Source organism: Lepisosteus platostomus, chromosome 4, assembly GCF_059453375.1.
Source record: "Lepisosteus platostomus isolate fLepPlt1 chromosome 4, fLepPlt1.hap1, whole genome shotgun sequence".
Classification (NCBI taxonomy): Eukaryota; Metazoa; Chordata; class Actinopteri; order Semionotiformes; family Lepisosteidae; genus Lepisosteus; species Lepisosteus platostomus.
This window is the reverse complement of record NC_142614.1, coordinates 75,501,659-75,523,918: the sequence shown is the minus strand read 5'-3', so window position 1 is coordinate 75,523,918 and position 22,260 is coordinate 75,501,659. Positions and strand designations below refer to the sequence as shown.

Below are 22,260 nucleotides of genomic sequence, written 5' to 3'. Positions count from 1 at the left end.
AGGCCACGTGTGGGAGCTGTTAATGGTCAGGAAAAGAGATGCAGGAAATGCTCTGGAGAAACTGTAGTAGACGGTGGAGAGAGTGTGGACCCTGTGATGTGGAGAGGCTATAATTCATCTCAACAAGGCAGCCTAATTAGTGCTGTAGAAATATCTTTGTGGTCTTTCATGCAACTTGCATGAGAGACCACATCCTTGTTAAATGCATCATTCGAACTGTGGCCATAAATACATCTTTTTTTTCTTTTCCAGACGCTGATGGACCACGCCAGAGCTCTGGGGGACTCCAGGCTGGAGGACCTTCACAGGCAGCTTTGCTCTGCCTCTGCCCATTAAAGCTCTTGCTGGGCAACAGCCTCCGCGCTGCCTGACCGGGGCTGGAACATGAGCCGAAACGCCTCCTCGGGCACATTCAGCCTCCCCCTCCGTGCGTGTTCATCGGGCTCTCGGTCCTCTCCGAGGGGGAGTGAGAAAGTCAGGCGGTGGCTGTTGGGGACAGAGCTTGCTTTCCCAACTAGCACCTGACCTGCGAAACCGCTGCTTCTAGAACAGTACTGCAGAGCTGCAGGTGCTGGGCTCTTGACGCTGAGAAAGTAGAGGCCAGGAATGTTCTGGTTTCTCCGTCAGGATTTGCGCTGCTGTGAAGTCTTTCCTGATTGCATGACTGCAAGACGCTCAGTGCGGTGGAGACCTGATGCATACTGTTCGTTCTGCATGATTTCTGCTCCCAAGGATTTCTGCGTTCGGTTCAGGGGAGGTATCAGCGAATGTAGCCCGCCTTTCTAATAAAGACAGTTACAGAAAAATAAATCATTCAGCAAGAAAGGAGCAAATTGTGGGGAAAATCTTTTATTTGGAAACATGAAAATACTGCATTCGTATGAAATAATACATGATTAGAAAAGTTACTGCATGCTTTCCATTGCAGAAAATTGTTTTCAAAACAAAGTGTTAGTGTCTTTCACTTCGTACCACTCGTTTCAGAATCGTTCTTTGCATCTGTACCCTTACAGAGCTGTCTGAACTGTGGATTTGTTGGCAGACAAACTAATACAGTGTTGTCAGTGAGCAAACAGCAGTCTCCCCCAGTGGACTCTGGGATTACATTGGCCTGTCTGCTTACACTGAAACAGATAACAACGTGCGGCTTGTACACAAAAAGCATGAAGTAACTTTACAGTTATTCTCTATAATTTCCTAAATAAGTCAAGAGATGTTGATTTCCAGAGATTGACGATAAACGAGCAGCAGCGTCCAGCTGTGAGGACACGGTGTCTGCTGGTTACTGTGCTGCTTGAGCTCTTAATTATATAACGAGGCCGGTGGCCCTCGTGGACCTGTCACTTTGACTCCTTCCAGAGGGACAATAAGGAAGGTTACAAACGAGAGGAGGTCCCTCGGCTCGTCTGTTTGGTAATCACTCATGAATTGATCTGAGGATCTCGTGCAGTCCTTTCCAAACTCCCCGAGCCCTCAGTGGGCAGACGCACCCAGAGGTTTACCGGGGGGGGTAAAGGCGCAGGCCTGGGCTTGTGGTCAGCGGCCCAGTGGACACGTGTTGGACAAGGGGCTGTGGCTGCCCTGCACCTACAGTACAGCGGCTGGGACGATGTTGTTCGCTGCTGATGCTCTTCTGGCGCGACGCGGGCTCTGGGCAGGGGTTTGCCCTCCCGTGAACGAGCGATCGAGGCTCGGTGCGGCCCGCACGCGGCTGGGGCGACCCCAGGCCCTGACGCGACAGTCCCCTTCGGGATGGGAAACGAGTTCAGCGCGGCTGGCCGGTGAGGTTACTGACGGGCGGGTGGGGGCGTGCTGCTGCTGCCCAGGGCAACAGGATTCCCGTGCTCCTGTGTTCACGGTGATTTAGAATCCCTGTCGTAGCTTTGCACTGTGGGGTGGGGGAGCATGCCGGAATTGAACCCGGAACCCAGGAGCTGTGAGGCAGCAGCTCTAATCATCCCGTCGCTGCGCCACTTGGTACCAACTTCTCTTATTATTGAAAAGGGGGCCAGTAGCCTGAAGCTGTTGTAGACCTGTTGACAGTGTTATTGTTGCAAAACATCCAGACATCCTCAAGGGGGCAGCCTGTGTGAAAACTAGGCTGTTGCTTTTTATTTCATCTAATTGAGCAACTGCAGTCCTTTCCTCACAGGAAGAATCAACAGGATTAATGAGGCAGATTTATCATCTACAATCAATTTACATGCCGAAACCCATAATTAGCCCTGTGTGGTTTTTCGTTTTAAGCTTCTTCAAAAGTGGTTTCGTTTTGAATGCTGTTGACATTCATAGCTGTAATTGTGTTTCAACTTGAATCAAATCGATTGCCCTATTATCACGGCATGAGGTTTTGTATGGGTCTGCAGCCTGTATTGGCGTTTCGAGATTATTAGACATCTTTCAGCTGAACAATCTTCCTCTGGATTTGTTTGATGTCCTTTCGGAGTTTCTCCTTGTCCAGGCGGGACTTGGTCTCATTAATCTCCTTCAAAGAGCTGAGAGCATCATGGATCGACTGGAACCCTGTTAAACAGATTGCAGCACTCGTGGACTGTGATTCTGTGTACAGCATTTTTGTAAAAAGTAGCTTATGTAATTACTTTCCATAGAAGACGACTTCTGTAAGCGCTGGATTTAAGGAATTCAATACTGCATTTGGTCTAGACTTATACAGTAGACGAGATCTGAGATTGTGCACCATACTGTATTTCTTGAGATGAGAATAGTCTTTATTGTTGCTATATGTTAGACTGAAAGTCATTTTTACACTTGTATCTTTTTCTTGACTAAATATCCTGAAGCAATTAACTAGGATACTAAATATTAATATTTTTGGTTTTGAACAGTGCATTTGAACAGCCATGCCTTGAAGGCAAACTCCTTATTCGGGTTAACGTCCGTTTCCAGTAGAGTGGCTGTTATGAAAGCCACAGGCTGGTAGTGTGTGCACAATTCCTAGCAATGCAGTCTGTTTATCTATGATGAGATAATACGGTCACTAAAGAACCTGGGGTTAGCTAATGAATTATATTCAATCAAAAGGTGGTCAAAATGGGTAATCAATTTCCAAAATCTGTTTACTTTAAAAATAGAGCGACCAGTGATTTTTGATGCTCAGTGTGGTCCATGAACTGATCTAGGCTGGTGTTGCCCATACTGCTTACTGGAGTATCTCCCCCTCTCTGAAAGAGCTGGGGCCGGAAGGGAGACTGTCAGTCTCTGCATATCCCTCTCTGAACACCCCGCAGCTCGGCTGTGGATCAGGCTCCCAGCAGGCGGTACTGACCAGGAGCGCTGGTCTATGACTGACTGTGCTCACCTGATCTGTACTCCTTCCTGATCAGGCCGAGCTCTTCCCAGACCCGCGCTTCCAGTTTCCCGATCCTGGTGTTCAGCCGGTCTTCAGCCCGTTTCTCCCTGTTGGCTCTGACCTCGAGCTCCTGCTGCTCCTCGGCCTTCTCCAGCCGCAGAGCCAGGCCACTGACCTGCTCTCCGAGCTTCTTCTCACTCTCTTCCTGGAAAACAAATCCTTCCACTGCTGTAGCTCTTTTCTGGACACTCCACTCAAAGAGCTTTACAGGTCACGGGGCTCCCCTCCACCCCCACCAGTGTGCAGCCCCACCTGGATCCACTCCCCACACACCAGCTCTCAGTGGGGAGGAGAGCAGAGTCATGAAGCCAGTGTATAGATGAGGGGTTATTAGGAGGCCATCGAGACATTGATGGCTACCTTTTACAGAAGGGCAAATGCGATTGTAGTGTAATTAGTAAGAGAGGGAGATGGCGATTACAGGTATTGATTTCTTTATTGCTTGCTCAATGCAAGGTAAATGCATCTGACCTGATGTAGCAGATTAATCAGATTAGACCTTGCAGTGCATTATGCTGATTGGATCTACGAAAGATCCAGCATTCAAAACACATCAATAGCTAAAACTGAAAGAGTATTTCCCATGAGCTTTTTTCCTTTGCGTTACTAATATATTCAAAGGTGTGTCTGTGCCCGGTGCTGGACTTGTGTCCTGTGTGGGGTGTACCCTGCATTGGGACAGGCTCCAGCTCTTTTGAATGAAGCAGTTAGCAAATGGATGGAAGGATTGTTGTCAAATCCATGAATATGTTTTCATGCAAGGATATATTCTTATTTATATGTAGCTATAATAATATAATATCCTCACAGCTGATGGGGATCCGTGGCTGAACTGTTTGTTTGTCTGTCTGCTGTTCAGTGTGGGATTTTCCCCTGCTTGTTCCTGTGCAGCTCTGACAGCTATTATAGAGTCAGACCAGGCTTTTCCCAAGATCTTTTCTAAGCCCCAGCCACACAGGATAGAGTTCCAGGAGTTCTGACTGCTGTGGGCTAATTGACTAACCCTCCTCGTTACAGTGTGTGTTTCATGATGGCAGAGGCGGCTGAAGAGGCCAAGAGAGGGTCCCTGTTCATTTCCTAGCTTGAAGGGAGCTGTCTGAACCGGCCTGACCTGTTCTCAAATCCACTCTTGTTGCAACGCTGTGAGGCACAGTGCTGCTTCCCTACTGACCCAGTCTGGGGTGTCGGCCCGCTTGAGACAGTAACCAATTCTGCTGCAAGCACAGCTTAGTCAGCATGTCTAGCTGAACAGCAACACTGGGGTGTCCTGCCTTCACACCACAACAGCCATCGGAAGGGCAGTAATTGCTGTACATGTGCTTATCAGGCCTTGGCATGCTCTCCAGCAGAAAGCCTGGCCTTTCTGATTACTCGCTAAATGTTTGGATCCTTCAAGGGGAGAGAGAGGTCTCTTTGCGTACAGAGCGTCAGTGCAGCAGTGAGGGCCGCCAACCCGAACTCCCCGTATCCGCAGGGAGGTGAAATCGGAGATCCCTCCCCACCACCCCTGGCCTCTAGTGTGTGAACAGCCCCGGGGGTCTCACCAGTCTGTCCCTGAGCAGCGCGCGCAGCTGCTCGGCGCCATGGGCCCGAGCCCGCTCCGACCCGCTCAGCTGCTGCTCGGCCCACTCGCGGTGCCGCTCCATCAGCCCTCTGAGCTCGGCCAGCGTTCCGGACGTCCTGCGGGACAGCGGCTGTGTGATACTCGCTCCTCGTGCTCACCCGGAGGGACACATAGCCACTGTGAATGCTTCGGTGTGCAGCTGAGCGGTATTTACTTTTTAAATCAGCCGCAATTAGTCATTAAAAATCAAAATGCATTTGTATAGTTTTGGTGCTTGGTTGAACAGCAATAAGAAACCGATGGAAAACTCTGAGCTGATATTTGCTTTTTCTTTGAGTGCGTCAGTGGAAAAGTAAAAACCTACTTGAGCTCCAGCAGCTGGATTTCGTGGTGCTGGTCTCCCCGTGTGGCCGTCATGCGGGAGCTCTGCTCTGCCAGGGAGTTTTCCACCTTCTCCAGCACCTGTGTGACCTGCAGCAACGGGACTGGGCTGAGGACAGCGCACCTCCGTCCTGCCGGCCGAAGTGCCTGCTGCTGCAGCAGTTTCAGCTCAGATAGGGTGTCAGAAAGGCAGAGGCCTGATTCCCCCCAGTCCATGATATACTGGACACTGATCACGTGCTTTTTATCATTCATGAGCATTAAGCACCCGACTCTAAAGGTGTACAAGAGGATTGTACATCAGGCTCTTGTTTTGGTTTGGCTTTATCACCGGTGTCTTCACCACCTTTGTACCAGAAGGAAATAGGTAAACACAGCTTTCTGCGATTGCGTAAATTGGATAAAAAAACCTAGTCAAAGTATGGGATGCAAAGTGATTCCATGAATCGCAGTTGCAAAATGAATTGTCTCAGGCATTTTCCATTGATAATATTAATAGCAGGACAGTAAAGTCCAGTTGCAAAGGACAAGAGGGAAACAGGACCTGAACAGTTTTAGTCTTTCTTTGGTTTATGGAGGATCTCCATACTATCAATACTTCTGTCTCACCAGTCACATCAATCCAGTATATAGCTTCAGCAAAACATTGCAGCTTGCCTTTCAGTAGGAAAAAACAGGATTACCAGTAGTGGTCTCTTTCAAGTTGTTGTACAGCAGCCCCATCTCCTTCAGACTGGACTCTACTGCAGCCTGACCCCTGACCTTCAGCTCCATCTCCTTCAGACTGGACTCTACTGCTATCTGACCCCTGACCTTCAGCTCCAACTCCTTCAGACTGGACTCTACTGCTGCCTGACCCCTGACCTTCAGCTCCATCTCCTTCAGGCGGAGGTCTAGAGCTGCCCTGACGTCCAAGATCTCCTTGTGCAGTCTGTGGACCTCCTGGCCAGCTGCAGTGACATCTCCAGATAACTTGGCAATACTAGCATCACATCTGGAAAACACATGATCAAGTCTGGGTTAGAAGTTGTCCCTCTTTACAAACCATGTTCATTTCTCAAAGCAGTTCAACAAAATGCTGTTGATTATAAGTCTGGTATTTCTCCAATTTAAGAACATAACACGCAAAACATTACATTTAAAATATCTGGCTGTTAAACTCTTCTGGCATATCTTCCTTCTAGTGTCTTTCTTTGTACACTTTTTAAGTAATCAGAAACCAAGAATACACGACGCAAGACATTTTAAATTAAAAATGGACTTCCAAACTATGAAACAGCTGTGGTTATTTACAAGTTTTAGCTGTGTGTTTGAAGCAATAAAATGCCAGCAGAAACTAAAGAAAAATTATAATAAAGAAGGGGCAGCCTCTTCAGCTTTTACTTCTGATTTTGTGAACTGTATCAGCAGGAAAATACACCCTGTTTGTGGCCCAAACATACAGCCAGTAAAGGGTGTTTTTTAAAGCTTTGAGCGCCTCACTCTGAGCCCAATAACAGCCCCTGGGGCAGGACTCAGAGCAAAATGCATGTGAAAGGGCTGCAAAGAACCCAGCAGTCCTGATTGATCAGTGAAGCAAGCAGTTGTGTGGGGATTGTCGTGTGTTCAAGGAGATGCTATTTCCTTCAGCTGCTGACGTTTTCACACAAGAACCATGAGTGCAGGATCTTCCAAATCATTCGCGAGTCACTTTTAAGTCCACATTAATAAATGCTGAAGATCTCTGGGCAGGCTCGGCTGCAGACCAGCTCGACACGCGGTTCTCTTCTGTTCCTGGTGTAGGTCTCGTCCCTCACTCATCAGAGAAGCATCTCTGAGCAACCCCCTGGGACTTCATGAGGAGTGGGGACTGATATCCTCAGGTCTGATGCTTGTGACACATGCACAGTATAGACATTAGATCCGTGCTCTTGAGACGCAGTGGAACAAACCAGAGAGCTCCCGGGGAAACTACATGGAAGTGATTTAAAATCTCAGAACAGGAGGCATTTCTTTACCCAGAGGGTAGTGGGAGTCTGGAGCAGGTTGCCCAGCCGTGTTGTTGAAGTAAATACCCTGGTTTGTTTCAAGTTTAGGTGCTTGGATTGATCGACAGTTAAGTACTGAACAGGCTATTTGGGCCGAACAGCTGCTTCTTATTCATATCCTTCCTTATGTTTCAAGTTCTCTAACACTAGAGCTGTACAGTTCTGCTCCCAGAAGCCCAGCCAGTGTGGCTGCAGGTTTTCTAGGTCTCTTTAAAGCAGCAGGATTTGTTGACCTGTGCCAAATTAAGCCACTAATGAGCTGATCTGAGCTGCCTAAAGCTGAGCTGGAATAAAAGCCGCAGACCGAGCAACTCTCCAAGACACCCCTGCCTTAGAGGAGGAAGGACCAAGCAGTTGCACTGTGATTCAGGAGAACCGATGAGACGAGGTACACCGGCCTGCTGGCCAAGAGGCAGGTGGTGTATTTTGGATTCCATTGACAGTGAGTTGCAATCGTGTGGACAGTCTGGCTGCTACATTTTTCCCAGGGCTTTATCGTTCATCAGCTGTGAGTGTAAGAATGTGCAAATGAGAGAAGTGTTTCAGCTTGTCATTTCGAAACGCAGGAGTGACTGTCGTTGCCAAAACGGTCCCAAAACCCCATCCAGTCTTTCCCACATCTCTGTGTGCTGTGAAACGCAGGTTTCAGAACTAAATGTACTTGCTAATAGTTCCCACTTTTTACCCAGGTTCTTAATTTCCTTGTTCCTCATTTCTCGCCATATAAAAAGAAATACAGAATCCCTTATCATAATTTACTGTGCAGCACCATGGTAAAAATATAGTAAAACAGATAATTTACTATAAAATTATGATAAAGCAAAAAGAAGTGTTGTAAACCATAGGAACCTACATTAAATGTGAAGTTTAAACTGGTTTAACTGGTTTATCATTTGTTTCACTTAGATTTCTATAAAAAAGGGCAAAGTAATAGTGGTCATTAGTTTTTAAATAAATTGACAGGCTGGGTGCTCTATATACAGCCACTGACTTTGGCCTGACATTAAGGCTCAAGGTGCCTGTGTTAATTAATCTCCTCTTCTAATCCTCTCTACCGCAGGCGAGCTGGCAGAGAATGGCCCTACTGTTCCCTAAATCGAAAGCCAGGGACTCACTGAAGTTGTTATATGACTGAGGAGAGCTGTAGCTGTACATTCTACTACTGTATATGCACCTAATTTGTGTTAGGACCACTGCCAGCCAATACAATTATTAAAAGCTCCCTGAAGAATTGCTTTTAACATTACATTGGAAAGAGAATGATTTAGGACAGATACTGTATTTTATCATCTAAAACCTGGTCCAAAATCGCATGGCTGTAGGGACTGATGGTATCTCAGCTCAATGGTGCCTGATCTATATACTGTAGAACTATATTATAGCAGGCACATCCTTAAAGACTGGCTGGACACAAAGGGCCAGGATATAATCCCATTCGGTACAGCGATCAGAGAGGATAAGAAGGCACGACAGCCAGCCTGCGTGCAATTATCTGCATTAGATAGACCTGGATGAGGGGGCAGGCTTGGCACGCAGCAGGCAGCCAGAACAGAACGTGGTACAATAACAGGTGAGTAATTGCTGTGCGGCACAGAGAATGGTGATTCGGTTAATGGTTTGGAAGGAAGCGGACGGTACTGAGACATTTTAGGAACAAGTGACACGGTCTTGTTGGTGAGGCAGGACAGCTCCTCCTCCATGCTGATGGGAGTTGGCAGAGTTGGACATTCTCCCCCTTTGTGAAGAATCCGGGGACCTGTCCTACGATGACCTTCAGCTGACAGCATCACGCCTTTTCTTTCCTCATGTGAATTTATGAGTCTGGAGTCGAGGAGTATTTCGATCAGTACACATACAGCAAAGTTGCCCCCTGTGATATTGTCAGATCTCAGAACTGAAGTAAGTCTGGGCCTTGTTGGCTCTTGGATGGGAGACCTCTGAGGACAGACCGCTGCTACAAGCAGTGTTTTTGGGCAAGTAGGTGGCGCTCTTCTCTCTGGAACAGTATGATGACCAGGGCATTGTGCTGTAGGAAGTGCAGAATGATCCCTGTGTGTCTCCCAGGTGGGGCTGCTGGTGCAGAATGATCCCTGTGTGTCTCCCAGGTGGGGCTGCTGGTGCAGAATGATCCCTGTGTGTCTCCCAGGTGGGGCTGCTGATGCAGAATGATCCCTGTGTGTCTCCCAGGTGGGGCTGCTGGTGCAGAATGATCCCTGTGTGTCTCCCAGGTGGGGCTGCTGGTGCAGAATGATCCCTGTGTGTCTCCCAGGTGGGGCTGCTGGTGCAGAATGGCCCCTGTGTGTCTCCCAGGTGGGGCTGCTGGTGCAGAATGGCGTCTGTGTGTCTCCCAGGTGGGGCTGCTGGTGCAGAATGATCCCTGTGTGTCTCCCAGGTGGGGCTGCTGGTGCAGAATGATCCCTGTGTGTCTCCCAGGTGGGGCTGCTGGTGCAGAATGGCCCCTGTGTGTCTCTCAGGTGGGGCTGCTGGTGCAGAATGGCGTCTGTGTGTCTCCCAGGTGGGGCTGCTGGTGCAGAATGATCCCTGTGTGTCTCCCAGGTGGGGCTGCTGGTGCAGAATGATCCCTGTGTGTCTCCCAGGTGGGGCTGCTGGTGCAGAATGATCCCTGTGTGTCTCCCAGGTGGGGCTGCTGGTGCAGAATGGCCTCTGTGTGTCTCCCAGGTGGGGCTGCTGGTGCAGAATGGCCTCTGTGTGTCTCTCAGGTGGGGCTGCTGGTGCAGAATGGCCACCGTGTGTCTCCTTCTTTTTTTAATTTACTGTGGACTATTCCCCCTTTTGAAGCTGTTTGAGAGATACAGAGGATACTAGGATAGATCTCCTTTATCACTGTCTCAGGCTACGCTTACACATCCATCACACCACATCCATTCTTCCAGTGTGTGTGGTTTTCTTTTTTTTGTTTTAAAAAGTATTGGTTGTAGGTTGTACCAAAATATCACAGTAATTCTAAAGAATGTCTTTGTGCTGTGATTTGTCAAGAGAGGAAAGAAAGGATATTGAAACTTCCACACTGGGAATATTGCTCTGGTGACAGGCCGGAGCACATGGAGGCACAGGAGCCTGTATTGTGGGGTACCTGGCAACTCTCCCTCGCAGGTCTCCAATTCCCGCAAGATTCTTGTGATCCAGACTCTGGACCGCGAAGCTGGTTCCTGACGAAACACTGTCTCTCTGGAGGATCTGTCCTTCCAGTACCTGAAGGGAAGAGCAAGGCAGCTGTGCGTCACTGCACGCATTGCAAGCTCAACAAACATCCTGGCCGATTGGTGATAATATAATAATAGTTCCTTCCAATAATAGTTGCTTTCATCCCTAAGGATCTTAAAGTGCTTTACAATGAACTGAGGTGCAGCCCCTACCTGGGTGACACACATCAGCCTTCCTGCAGACAAGTGAGGGGCAGGTGAAGTAAAGGGGGCTTTAGGGAAATCAGATTGTACAAGAGTAGAGTGGAGTTTTGCAGGACATCAGGGTCAGTACCCCTACTCTTAAACTTAATGTCTATGTCCTTGGTTTAATGTCTCTGCACTACCTAGACCACTGTGTGTCTCGTCACCATGGTGGGGAAGCGATTTGGAAATTCTGGAGTGAAGAGCACCACCTGCTGGTCCACCACCACCACTTAGTGTAGCAGAGAGCAAGTTTTCCTTAGAGATCAACCATCCCCCTACTTACCAGGCCCAAGCTTGTTTAGTTTAGGAGATTTTACAAGATGAGGCTACAATATTATATATAATTATATATAATTATTATATATATTATTATATTATATATATATAATATTATATAATATTGTTGCCTACAGTTAATAGATTTAAATAGAGTCTCAGGTATAACACTGTTAATGACTTTTCTGTAAAAGTACAGTATCTTTTTCTTGCAATGTACACACAATCAGGTTTCTTTTTTCATCTGCTTAGACAAACACATTAATTGAGTTATTGTGCATTAAGGATTACACATCATGGAAATTATGGAACCTCTTTAATTTTTGTAATTGTATATAGTTCTTAGAGTATGAGTGTTATTATAATAGAACATGGAAAAATATACAGCTTTGGAGCTGCTCCTTTAGCGGTGTAGAGGAGTGGTTATGGTTTTGGATATGTATCTGAGAGGTTGTGGGTTCTAATCCCTTGTTTAACACTGCTCTACTCAGATTGCGTCAGTAAAATATACAGCTGCATAAACGGACAGGTATCTTTCTGTTTTTCAGCCAAATTAATTGTTGAAACAGTTTTAAAAGGATGTGCTTAATTTAGTTGGAGAAGATTGTGATAGAAGTATATAAATTGCCATGTGCTTTGTGAAGGGCATCACGGGGGTACTGTTCAGCAGCAGTGTGGATCCTGAAGAGGTGACTCATCCAGGAAGAAATCCTAACAGATTAAAATCCAAAAAAACAACTGAGAGTGGGAAGAACCACAATAAGGCCCAGCAGCAAAATGGTAAAATTGTATTAAAGGCTTTCTGTGAGTAAGCATGGTGAAGAATTCAGGGCATTTTTTGCTTTGATTTTTCCATATGAAATAACTATTGAGCAGATGGGCATTTTGTAAAGATATCCTTGGTATTAATTGAAGTATTCAGTCTTTTATAAATTACTCCTATGATAGAAATGTCTGTCCAAATGGCAAACTACTGTATATAAAGGTGACGGGGATGTCATTAAAACTGGTCTTACAGGCCCTGTAGGAAGATTTCTTGGGTAGAAACAATCAGCAACCAGTTTCAGAGCACAGGAAGCCCTGCCCCTCCCCTGGCAGGTTTCAAGCTCTCTCCTATTCACTCACTCCCCAGGAGAACTAGAGGGGTAGATATTGAAGTGACCGTCTGGCGAGTGTGTGTAAATCTACTCTAAAAATGATCTAGTCCTGCTGGGAGAACCCTGCTCTGTGGGGCTCTTGCACGAGGAGATAAGAATCTACATGTTTAGGGAGAAAGGAATGTGACCGTGAGGAAGGCAGTTCGGACTCTGCGCCCGTCACAGGGTGGCTTAAGTTGAGAGGACTGCAGAGCTCTGCTCTGTTCAAGGCCCTGGGTGCAGAGAGGGTGCAAACAGTGTCTGCTAAACGGCCCTGTTGACGAGTGTATGCTGACGTGCTCTTGTACAAGAATGTCCCCCCAGCGTCTGCTTCACCTCGATGTCCTTGCTGAGCTGCTTGACAATGTGGGTGATGGTGTGGATGTGGCTCTCCAGCAGCCTGCGCGAGGTGGCCTCACTGACCGAGGCTCCCTGGCTGGCACGCAGGTTGGCAAGGATGTCCTCCTTGATGCGGAAGGCCTGCTCCAGCAGCACGGCCATGGAGTGCTCCTGATTGGACAGGCGGCCCTCCAGGAACCCCAACCTGTTCCCAAGACAAGAGGACACTGGGAGGCCAGTGCGAGTTGACTAAACACAGTCCTGTTTCTGTATCTAATACTGACCGCAAAATATCTTACATTTATTCAAAAGTACATTGCTCTGTCAACAACATCACCTTTAAAACTACATTCACTTTGGTACTATGAATTACTAATGACTATTAATTAGAGGTTAACCAGATTATTCATACATCAATTGTATGGGACATTTACTGTTTTTAAATTATTGCAAAGCTATAAAGTTTTGTCTTTGAGGCTGCTTTATATGATGCTGTCTGTGATTACACGTGTCTGATTCTATTCTTTTTCTTATGTATATTTAGAAAGCAAAAACAACAAGTGTAACAAATAGTAAATTCTAGTTGAACGTGAAAAACTCCAGACTCTTTATGAGTTCTGTGTCCTGAACAGAGCATTGTGCCGACTGTACTCTAGAAAAACTGTTTTTTGCAGCCACTTCAATACTGTCCCCAACGTCCCTACCTGTCCGGGTGGGGCTGGTACACCTGCAGCACAGTTTCTCTTGACATCGTTTCTCCACCAGCACCTGCTGGAACACAGAGCTGCATCAGTTCTCAATGCTGCAACCTTCCCACTCGCACCCACAGCTCTGTCAGCCCCTCCCCTTAAGGACACTCCAGCCCTTTCCTTGTTTGTCTTTGCTTTTTTGCACCTGCCTCCGGTTCCAGCCCCCTTCCTGCAAAAGCCAGACGCTCCTGCCAATCTGGGCGGAGCTTTGGAAGATGGACGCCCGGAAGCCCGCCTACCAGCGAGTCCAGGAGTGGCCCGGCGGTATCGGCTTCGCAGCGGTGTCCTGACCATCTGGGTCCGGGGCTGGGAGCGCCTGGCCCTGTTTCCCCTTTTTATTCCCCTGACCCTTCGCCGGATCCCGCTCCGGCTTTTAACTTTGTCTTGTCTCCGTCACGGATGGACCAACCGGCCCTGGGCATTTGTATTCCCATGGATTTTCTTACGGACTCCCCTTGGACACTTAGCCTGGACCACGCTCCCCCGAGCACCAGTGCACCGTCGACACGCCCCCCTGTTCTTCTACCAGCTCCAATCCTAATCCTTTCTCCCCGTGTTTGTCTCACTCCCCTCCGGATTCTGCCGTCTGCACAGGGTCCTGAAAAACGCTTCGTGACACACAGCTCCCACTCCCACAGCTCCCACACCTACAGCTCCCACAGCTGCATTCCCACAGTCAGCTGCTCTGTATACTGCAGCTCGACCTGTAAATACAGTGTCTGTGGAGGGATGGGCCTGGGACTAACGTATAAGATTCAAGTGCTCCTCAGAAACAAGGGCAACAGCCTCATTATGCGCTGCTGAATCCATACATATCATACACACTCACAAGCCAGCCATCCCTTCAAACAGGCTGGACCACAGCTCCACACCTGCGGAGAGCCCAGCTCTCAGCTCCTGACCAAGACCGCCTGGAGCAGCTGAAGGTTCGGTGATCATCACAGGGATTTCAGAACTGATCTGCGTATTAACAGAGTGTTGCTTGATTTCGCTGACTGTTTTAACACGTGTGCATCTGTCATTTAAATGTTGGAAAACTTGCTAAAGGGGGGTCTGCTGGGTTGGATGGCCTTTATTTAGCTACCAAACAAGTAACAGACTATGGGCTGAATTCTTTGAGACCCTTCAGTTTTTTATGTTCTGTTTCCTGTAAACCATCATTAAGAACTTTACTACATATGAAAAAGTACAAATGCTTTTGCAATACACTCTTTGGAGCACTAAAACTTCAACAAATTAATCTGTGAATCAATTAAATTGTTTTTTTTCCCCAAAGCTGATATGACACATTTAAAGCTGTTTGTGGTGTGTGGTATGCATGCAGTGATCTAAGAGGAATTATTTGCCTTTCAGAACTGTCTCTGCTCAGGCTCCAGTGAGGTCAAAATCACTTTCATCTTACACCAAAGGTCAATGTAAGTGTGGGTTTTTAAACCAATAATTTTATCCTTGCATTTGTGTTTTCACCTCCTCGCTCTTAACCAGTGAGTCATCCATGTAAAAAAAAAAATCTTTCTTCGGTGAAAAACAGTAGACATTACGAATGAGGCCATCTGCATCAATTCAAAGAAGCTCTGATGCAGCATCTATATGATCCTGAAACAGTGAACTGGATTGACTGACCGAGATTTAAATGTGATTAAGACTTTAATCAAGTCACTACTCAATCATCCCCAGTTCTGGCTAAAGTGGCCCAGTGGTTTGAATCTTTAATCACAACTGATGCATTTCAGCCTGAGATTACAGCTGCCTGTCCTTCCCTGCTGAGCACGATGTCTGTACGGAGCTGCTGGGGATATGGCTCAAGAGTGCAGACCTTGAAGTCTTAGTCTTGAAATACTGTATGCACAGCAGAGCAGACTCCACATTCAATAACCTGATCACAACAACATAAGAACACTTAGAAATAAGAGTTCAGTCGGCCCATCTGGCCTGTTTGGTAGTTAGCCGTTAATCAGAAGTTCATCCAGCTGTTTCTTGAAAGACAACAGAGTGTTGGCTTCAACAACATGCCTGGGTAGTTTGTTCCACACTCCCACAACCTTTGTGTAAAGAAGTGCCTCAGTTTGAAATATACTTTGACTGGATGTCCCATAGTATGTATTTCACTGTTCATTTTTTAGTCCACTGGGTTGACTTCAGTGTCTTTAAGAATACTTGGATAATATGAATTTGAATACTCAGTAATATCTTTTCTATAGCATAGAGACCAAAACTGTACACAGTATTCTAAATGAGGACTTATTCATGCAATGAAGAGATGTAATATTATCCCTTGATTAAAATTCTATGCTTTTGACTATATAGCCTAGCATTTTGTTTGCCCTTTTAAATTGCTGTCCAACATTGTCTAGAAGATGTGATTGATTGGTCAGCATCAACATCGCAGTCTTTTTATATTATTGTGTTTGTAATCCATTTAATTTTCACCAGTCTTAATTTTCACAAAATAATATCTATCCTTAGTTCTAAAAATGCATTTAAAATTCACGCTTCAGTCTTATACTGTAGGCGCAGTCAAACATTTTTCTGAACTCAGAAATTGAAATTGGTTGAAAAAAAATGAAAATTAACTCATAAAATTAGTTCATCTGTTCTATTGGAATAGATAGCAAATTCACGTCTTGTCTTCCTTGACAGATGATCTTATTAAAGTGTTTGATTGTATAACGGAAATGTCTCGGCAAGCATCCATTACATCCATGATTCCTGCCAGCAGTATCCAGGAAGTGCAGACACAAACATTAACAGTCTGTTAGACTGAAGTTTTATTTCCTTGCTTACTGGCTGCTGTTGGATCAGCTCTGTCATCAATGTTACATGGAGCTGTTCAAATGGATATGGGCAAGACGGCCTTGTTAGACAACACTGGGCTGTCGGACAGCATATCAAATCTGCTTCTGGTTTTCATTGAGAAATCATTGCATCCAAGACATCACAGCTTAGAAACAAGATTGTGATTCATCCACATTCTGGTGTAATATGGAGGAGCTGATTCCTGAATTCCTGATTCCTGTCCTGACACACCGGGGAGCTGGAATTTGTTCACTGCATTTCAATAAAATGTTGTAGCTTGGAAATGTCTGTTCAGACTAACTGGCTTCAAAGAAGTTAGAAATGAGAAAACTGTGCTTGTACAGGTGTGTGAGGGAAAACAAATGAGAGAGGATTTGGGATTCAAGAGAGCAAAACACAGATGTGATCATGAACTATGATTACATTATGGGAATATATAAATTAAGTGGTTATATACATTTCATAACACTTGACTATGATATTTCGTTAAGGAATTTAAAACAAAAGCTAATTATACCCACACTGGGCTGTAAATGGCCTTTCTGTATATCATATTTCTCTTTAATTCTATGTAACAGGTACACAAAAGATTTGAATTGCCAATTAACTGAATAAGGAAAGAATGCATGGATTTTCATATACTGTTACTGTAAAAATGTTTTGCAAGAAATCTGTAATCCATCAGTCTTTCTCAAAGTATTTCCTCTCTGTTCCTTTGATTTGACCTTAATTCAATATATTTTCATTTTTTCAACTGTGCTAATGTTATTTAGTTAGATTTCCTCAGCCTTTTTTTGCTCCTAGACTCCGTTTATATACAGTATTTCTTAATGACAGAGGGACAGGTAGATTAGCGACACACAGGGGCAGTTAGACGATCATAGTGACACACAGGAGCAGGTAGACAGTCTCAGTGACACACAGGAGCAGGTAGACAGTCTCAGTGACACACAGGGGCAGATAGACAGTCTCAGTGACACACAGGAGCAGGCAGACAGTCTCAGTGACACACAGGGGCAGATAGACAGTCTCAGTGACACACAGGAGCAGGTAGACAGTCTCAGTGACACACAGGAGCAGGCAGACAGTCTCAGTGACACACAGGAGCAGGCAGACAGTCTCAGTGACACACAGGAGCAGGCAGACAGTCTCAGTGACACACAGGGGCAGATAGACAGTCTCAGTGACACACAGGAGCAGGCAGACAGTCTCAGTGACACACAAGGGCAGATAGACAGTCTCAGTGACACACAGGAGCAGGTAGACAGTCTCAGTGACACACAGGAGCAGGCAGACAGTCTCAGTGACACACAGGGGCAGATAGACAGTCTCAGTGACACACAGGAGCAGGTAGACAGTCTCAGTGACACACAGGAGCAGGCAGACAGTCTCAGTGACACACAGGAGCAGGCAGACAGTCTCAGTGACACACAGGAACAGGCAGACAGTCTCAGTGACACACAGGAACAGGCAGACAGTCTCAGTGACACACACAGGGGCAGGTAGTCTCAGTACGATACAGGGACAAGTAGACAAGTAGTTTTAGTACAACAATGGACAGGACACTCTGGCTTCCTATATTAGCACTAAATCACATCTCACACACACGTTGTGTCCATGAAATGCAGGAAACAGAACCACAAAGCAGCACGGGAGTCTGGTTAACCCACATGCATGACAAAGCTGGTAAAACTTCCACAGATTTCCCAGGTCTGTACTTACCCTCACTGCAGGAGCTGGCCGTCCTCGGGGCCCTGGGGTTGTGTTTACACCCGTCACCTGGTTACCGCTGTCAGGGGTGGCCGGGGGCGTGGCTGAGCAGGCACCGAGCAGCATGCTTGAGGTCGAGGAAGCGGGAGAGCTCGAGGGCACAGCACACCTGCCCAACACTGGGCGTCTGCTTCAGCAGGGCTCTGTCCAGAGGACTGGAGGAGCTGTGAATGGGCTGGAAACAGATGTGTGCAATGTTTCCACCCTGTGTTTACTCCAGCTCAGGCCTGGTACCAGCCAAGCTACTGAAGGAGGCTTTCTCAGCTATTTCAGTCATGCAACCAAGGTTCGTCTGTAATAAGCACAAACGTTTCCAGGCCCTTTTCTTCATCATTTTCTTTACAAATCACTGAACTGTTTTTTTTAATCTTCTGTTTAAAATCTTTAAACGGCTTATCGGCTCTACAGATCAGTCAAAAACATGTTTGTGGCCATTCTCAATGGGTGTGCGAATATAAGTTCTCTTTCCATGAGCAAATAAATAATTTCACAGTGAGCAGCTGATGTTTTCCTGCCTTTATTTCCTACATTCTTAAGAGCAGACATTAAAAATTTATGGAAGACAAAATAGCTCACACCCCCAATCTCTACATCATGATGTCTCCTCTGAGTCAGGTTCCCTTAAGTGCACGCTGGGAACTAATCAATTCCCGCTGACTGCACAGGATAGTTCAGAGGAATACCCCTAGTTTAACACTTTAAAGAACTTAAGAGCAAAAGAATGTTTGCAAATCAGTGGAAGGCATTTAGCCTATCTAACGTGTTTGGGTTTTTTCCTGCTAATTGATAATTTATTCAAAGATCTCATACAACCCTTTTCATGAAAGACGCCAACATAGCTGGGTAGGTTGTTTCACACCCCCACCACCCTTTGTGTAAAGAACTGACCCCTGTTCTCAGTTTTAAATGCATTTTCACGTAGTTGTTGCCTGTGTCCTCTGGGTCGTATCTCACTGTTGACCGCTGTGTATAGCCAGCGACTTTTATGGCTGACCAGGCTGGACCAAGAGTAGTACCTCTTACAGTTTGAGAAACTAAGTGCTGTCTTCATATTTCCTTTTTCCTTTTTCTGTTTTTCTTGTTTTCTGTCTCAATCTGTTTCAATGCTGATGTGGTTGTTGATGCTCTCTATGGAATAAAGTAAAACAAATGTCAAACAGCAGCTGGAGTCTAAAGCTTATAGCTCAGCCTTCACTCCGCTGCTATTTTCAGCAGGTGCCCACCAAAATTCAATGTCTCCAGAACCACAAAAGCTGTAAACTAGAACCAAGGCTAGTTCTGCAGAATTCAAAGAGCAAACCTACGACATGAGGACACTATGGAAATCACCCCTCTACTCGCCCAACACCGCTAAAGCTCCAGTCTCTGACCGAGCTGTGAACAGGGCTCTGAGGCTCACTGTCTGAAGCTCAGGTTTACACGGTGAGGTGTCCTTCTGGTGTGGGCCATGATTTGATTCCAGATTCACTGCAAGTAATGATCACAGAAACATGATCTTTGGGCAGTTTTGTAGAAGCAGGTTTCTTAAGCAGCATTCTCCACTAGTCCTGCACCTGACCTTCTTTTCAAATCTACTGAGCCTTTCTTTCAGCTCAGGTTGTTAAAAATTCATCAGCACCAGGACGTTTTACTCTTTTTTTTTTACATTTGTGTGTGAAACCTCTACTAACTCATAAACCATGGGCTGCATTACTGTAAATTCACTGCAGCTTCACCCTGACAGCTGCCCATGCCACGGCTTTCAGTAATTTAATGTGGTTCAGTCTTATAAAAACAATAAAGTCACTAGAAAGAGGACGTACTGCACCTGGAGAATCACTGGAATGGATGGCTTTTATTCAGTGTGTTTCGGGGCTGTGGGAGTCTGGAGCAAACTGACACACTGGCTTCTTTCAGAAATCATCTGGAACTGATCCTCAGGTCACTTTGCTAATAGCAACCAAACAAACTAGAATGGTTAACATTCTTCTCCATCTCTAAACCCCTGAAACCCGCACGTTATACAGATAACGAGGGACTGAAGCCCACAAACCTGCATCTCACTTTCAAGGCGTGTTTTGACTTCAGCCTTGTTCAAAAGGGGGCTGCGATAAGGCTGGAAGACTTGTCCTTCATACCACGGCAGGTGGATGTGTGTGAGACTGTAAATCATTAGATCTTATGGACTGTGTCAAGACACTCTCGCAATTTTTGGTTGTAATTCCTACATTGCTATAGAAAATTTAAATAACCCTCACATCCCAGCTCTGTGGCTAAGGATCTGCGCCTGTGGCTGGAAGGTTGCTGGTTCGTATCCCGCGGCCGGCAGAGGAAACCTACTCCGCTGGGCCCCTGAGCCAGGCCCTTAACCCCAGCTGCTCCAGGGGCACTGTACAATGGCTGACCCTGTGCACTGACCCCCAGCTTCTCTCCCTGTCTGTGTGTCTCATGGAGAGCAAGCTGGGGTATGCGAAAAGACAAATTCCTAATGCAAGAAATTGTTTAGGGCTAATAAAGTGATGTTATGTTAATTGAGTGAGACGCATTGGGAAATACTCTGCTTGACATTATGCAAGAACAAAAGTCATGCCGTGGGGAATGTCCCGCCCACCTTTACTGCTTGCTCAGATCCTGATCGCCTGCGTGTCGGGGGTCCTGTCCCTCCGCGGGACTGCTCGGTCACTGTGCCCCCGAGAAGCCCCCCCCCCCCCCCATAGCTGAACATGCAGAATGAACTGCGAGCACATTTCATATCCAGTCTACAACGTTTAGCTGTGCGGAGCAGCACAGGAGCCTGACAGTGAGAGAGGTTCCTTGTACTCCTTGGGCAGGCCTGTCATTTGACACTCCGACAGGTGACCGTCAGATGACATACAAGACTGTATGTCTTCTGCGACCTAAATCGGATGACATTCGGCTCATGACTGATGTCTTTGGTATCCATTAGTCAAAACAGACTTCAGAGCACAGTGCCAGCAGGGACCACCCGGGGAGCTTGGTAGACTTTAGGGACCCTGCCAGAATTCTATTAGTATCAGCGCATAGCGATTTCATAACAGTTTACGCTGGAAATTCCTGCTGGAATCCTCTGGAAAACTCTGACAGAACAGATTTCTGCAGGGGAAGTGAGTAGGAGATCGAATGCCAGGGTGGTGCCCAGATTAGACATCTGGGTCTAGTATGCTCTTGTTACATAACAGAGGGTTAATGCAGAAATAAATGATCATGTAAAACTAACCTGCACTTACTGTATCAATCCACCCTCAGAAGAACATCAGGGAAACACAACTGAGCTGAGTTTGTGTTATATGGCCACAAAGTCAGAACCTGGCAGGTTGGTCAGGAATTTTTTATTTGACTTTGAGAAAAATGGGTCAAATACCTGTACTGTAGCTCCCTGTGATATTAGTTTGTAATCCTTTCACTTTGCATGTTTGTGTGAGGTGCTGTGACTGGTTTCAAACACGAGCTGTGGCTGCTCATTACTGTATGTGCAGTTTGGTTTAGTCATATCGCTTTCTGCTGACCACCAAATCCAATTTTTGTTTTACTTCTCTTTTTGGGACTGTATCTCTGACACGTGCGTGACTACAGCTTAAACAAATACTAGTGTTGTGTAATGAGAACTGCTTTCAGGCGTGAAACAAAAAAACCAACACCTGCAGTGTTAAAAAAACTACAGATACATCACTGAAATTACAGACAGGCCTCTGAAGGATGTATAAGTCACAGATGCAAATGCTTTACAGGCAAGGAAATGAAACAATCTATTTTGTACTAAAACCACGACTCCCCCGAGATTTATCACACGTTTTCGCTATTATTGTTTTTACATTATTGTCTTTAAATATGAATTAATTCATTATTCTTTGCAGTAATATTAGTGCTTTCCATCCCACAGGAAGTGCTTCACATACAGGAGAGGACCCACTTCTTCTACCTTTGCAGTACAGCCCCACCTGGGAGACACACAGGGATCATTCTGCACCAGCAGCCCCACCTGGGAGACACACAGGGATCATTCTGCATCAGCAGCCCCACCTGGGAGACACACAGGGATCATTCTGCATCAGCAGCCCCACCTGGGAGACACACAGGGATCATTCTGCACCAGCAGCCCCACCTGGGAGACACACAGGGATCATTCTGCATCAGCAGCCCCACCTGGGAGACACACAGGGATCATTCTGCACCAGCAGCCCCACCTGGGAGACACACAGGGATCATTCTGCACCAGCAGCCCCACCTGGGGACACCATGAATGTAATCCTGTGGTCCCTGCAGAAGCTCACAGAAAACAGACTGTATGAAGAGGTGCCTCAACAGTCTTGAAATCTTTTAGTATTACCCTTTCCTACAATTATACAATGATTCACCTGACTCTGCACAGAAATCAGGAATCTCCTTTATTTTTTCTGTTATGTTGTGACTCTAACAGAGAGAAAACATTGTTTTTGTCAGTT

At 46.3% G+C, this 22,260-nt stretch overlaps 2 protein-coding genes and 1 long non-coding RNA gene across 6 annotated transcripts in view; 2 read left to right on the top strand and 1 right to left on the bottom strand.

Moving 5' to 3' along the window:
- skic3 (SKI3 subunit of superkiller complex) overlaps positions 1–833 on the top strand; it is a 50,883-nt gene extending 50,050 nt beyond the window's left edge. Inside the window, exon 41 of the mRNA XM_088630693.1 lies at positions 253–833. Coding sequence (XP_088486819.1) covers positions 253–336 — 84 coding nt within the window. The 3' untranslated portion in view covers positions 337–833. The remainder of the gene's footprint in view (positions 1–252) is intronic.
- On the bottom strand, positions 834–18,203 carry fam81b (family with sequence similarity 81 member B). 4 transcript variants are annotated; one of them, XM_088630716.1, is made up of 9 exons: positions 17,771–18,203; positions 13,208–13,274; positions 12,501–12,730; positions 10,437–10,555; positions 6,180–6,309; positions 5,299–5,396; positions 4,915–5,050; positions 3,320–3,515; positions 834–2,523 (listed from the first exon to the last, which is right to left on the bottom strand). In XM_088630716.1, the coding sequence occupies exons 1-9, from the start codon at positions 17,882–17,884 to the stop codon at positions 2,390–2,392; spliced, it is 1,224 nt and encodes a 407-aa protein (XP_088486842.1). In that variant the 5' UTR covers positions 17,885–18,203; the 3' UTR covers positions 834–2,389. The 4 variants fall into 4 exon arrangements, with proteins under 4 accessions (XP_088486842.1, XP_088486841.1, XP_088486843.1 ...); XM_088630715.1 differs by having other exon boundaries at positions 5,299–5,405; positions 13,208–13,271; positions 17,771–18,002; XM_088630717.1 differs by having other exon boundaries at positions 5,299–5,405; positions 12,501–12,708; positions 13,208–13,271; positions 17,771–17,873.
- Positions 8,274–21,819, top strand: LOC148673829 (uncharacterized). Its single transcript, XR_015936137.1, has 3 exons — positions 8,274–8,912; positions 14,606–14,667; positions 21,699–21,819. It is a non-coding gene; the product is annotated as an uncharacterized LOC148673829 (long non-coding RNA).
- Positions 21,820–22,260: the final 441 nt, after the last annotated feature.

What these genes read in the sequence shown, in the direction of transcription:
- fam81b (XM_088630715.1), bottom strand. Translation starts at nt 17,884, where the DNA reads ATGCTGCTCGGTGCCTGCTCAGCCACGCCCCCGGCCACCCCTGACAGC. An exon ending in TACCAGCCCCACCCGGACAG is followed by an intron (nt 12,731 to 13,207) that starts GTAGGGACGTTG and finishes CTGGCCTCCCAG; the next exon opens with TGTCCTCTTGTCTTGGGAAC. An exon ending in CGCTGCTCAGGGACAGACTG is followed by an intron (nt 3,516 to 4,914) that starts GTGAGACCCCCG and finishes TTTGTTTTCCAG; the next exon opens with GAAGAGAGTGAGAAGAAGCT.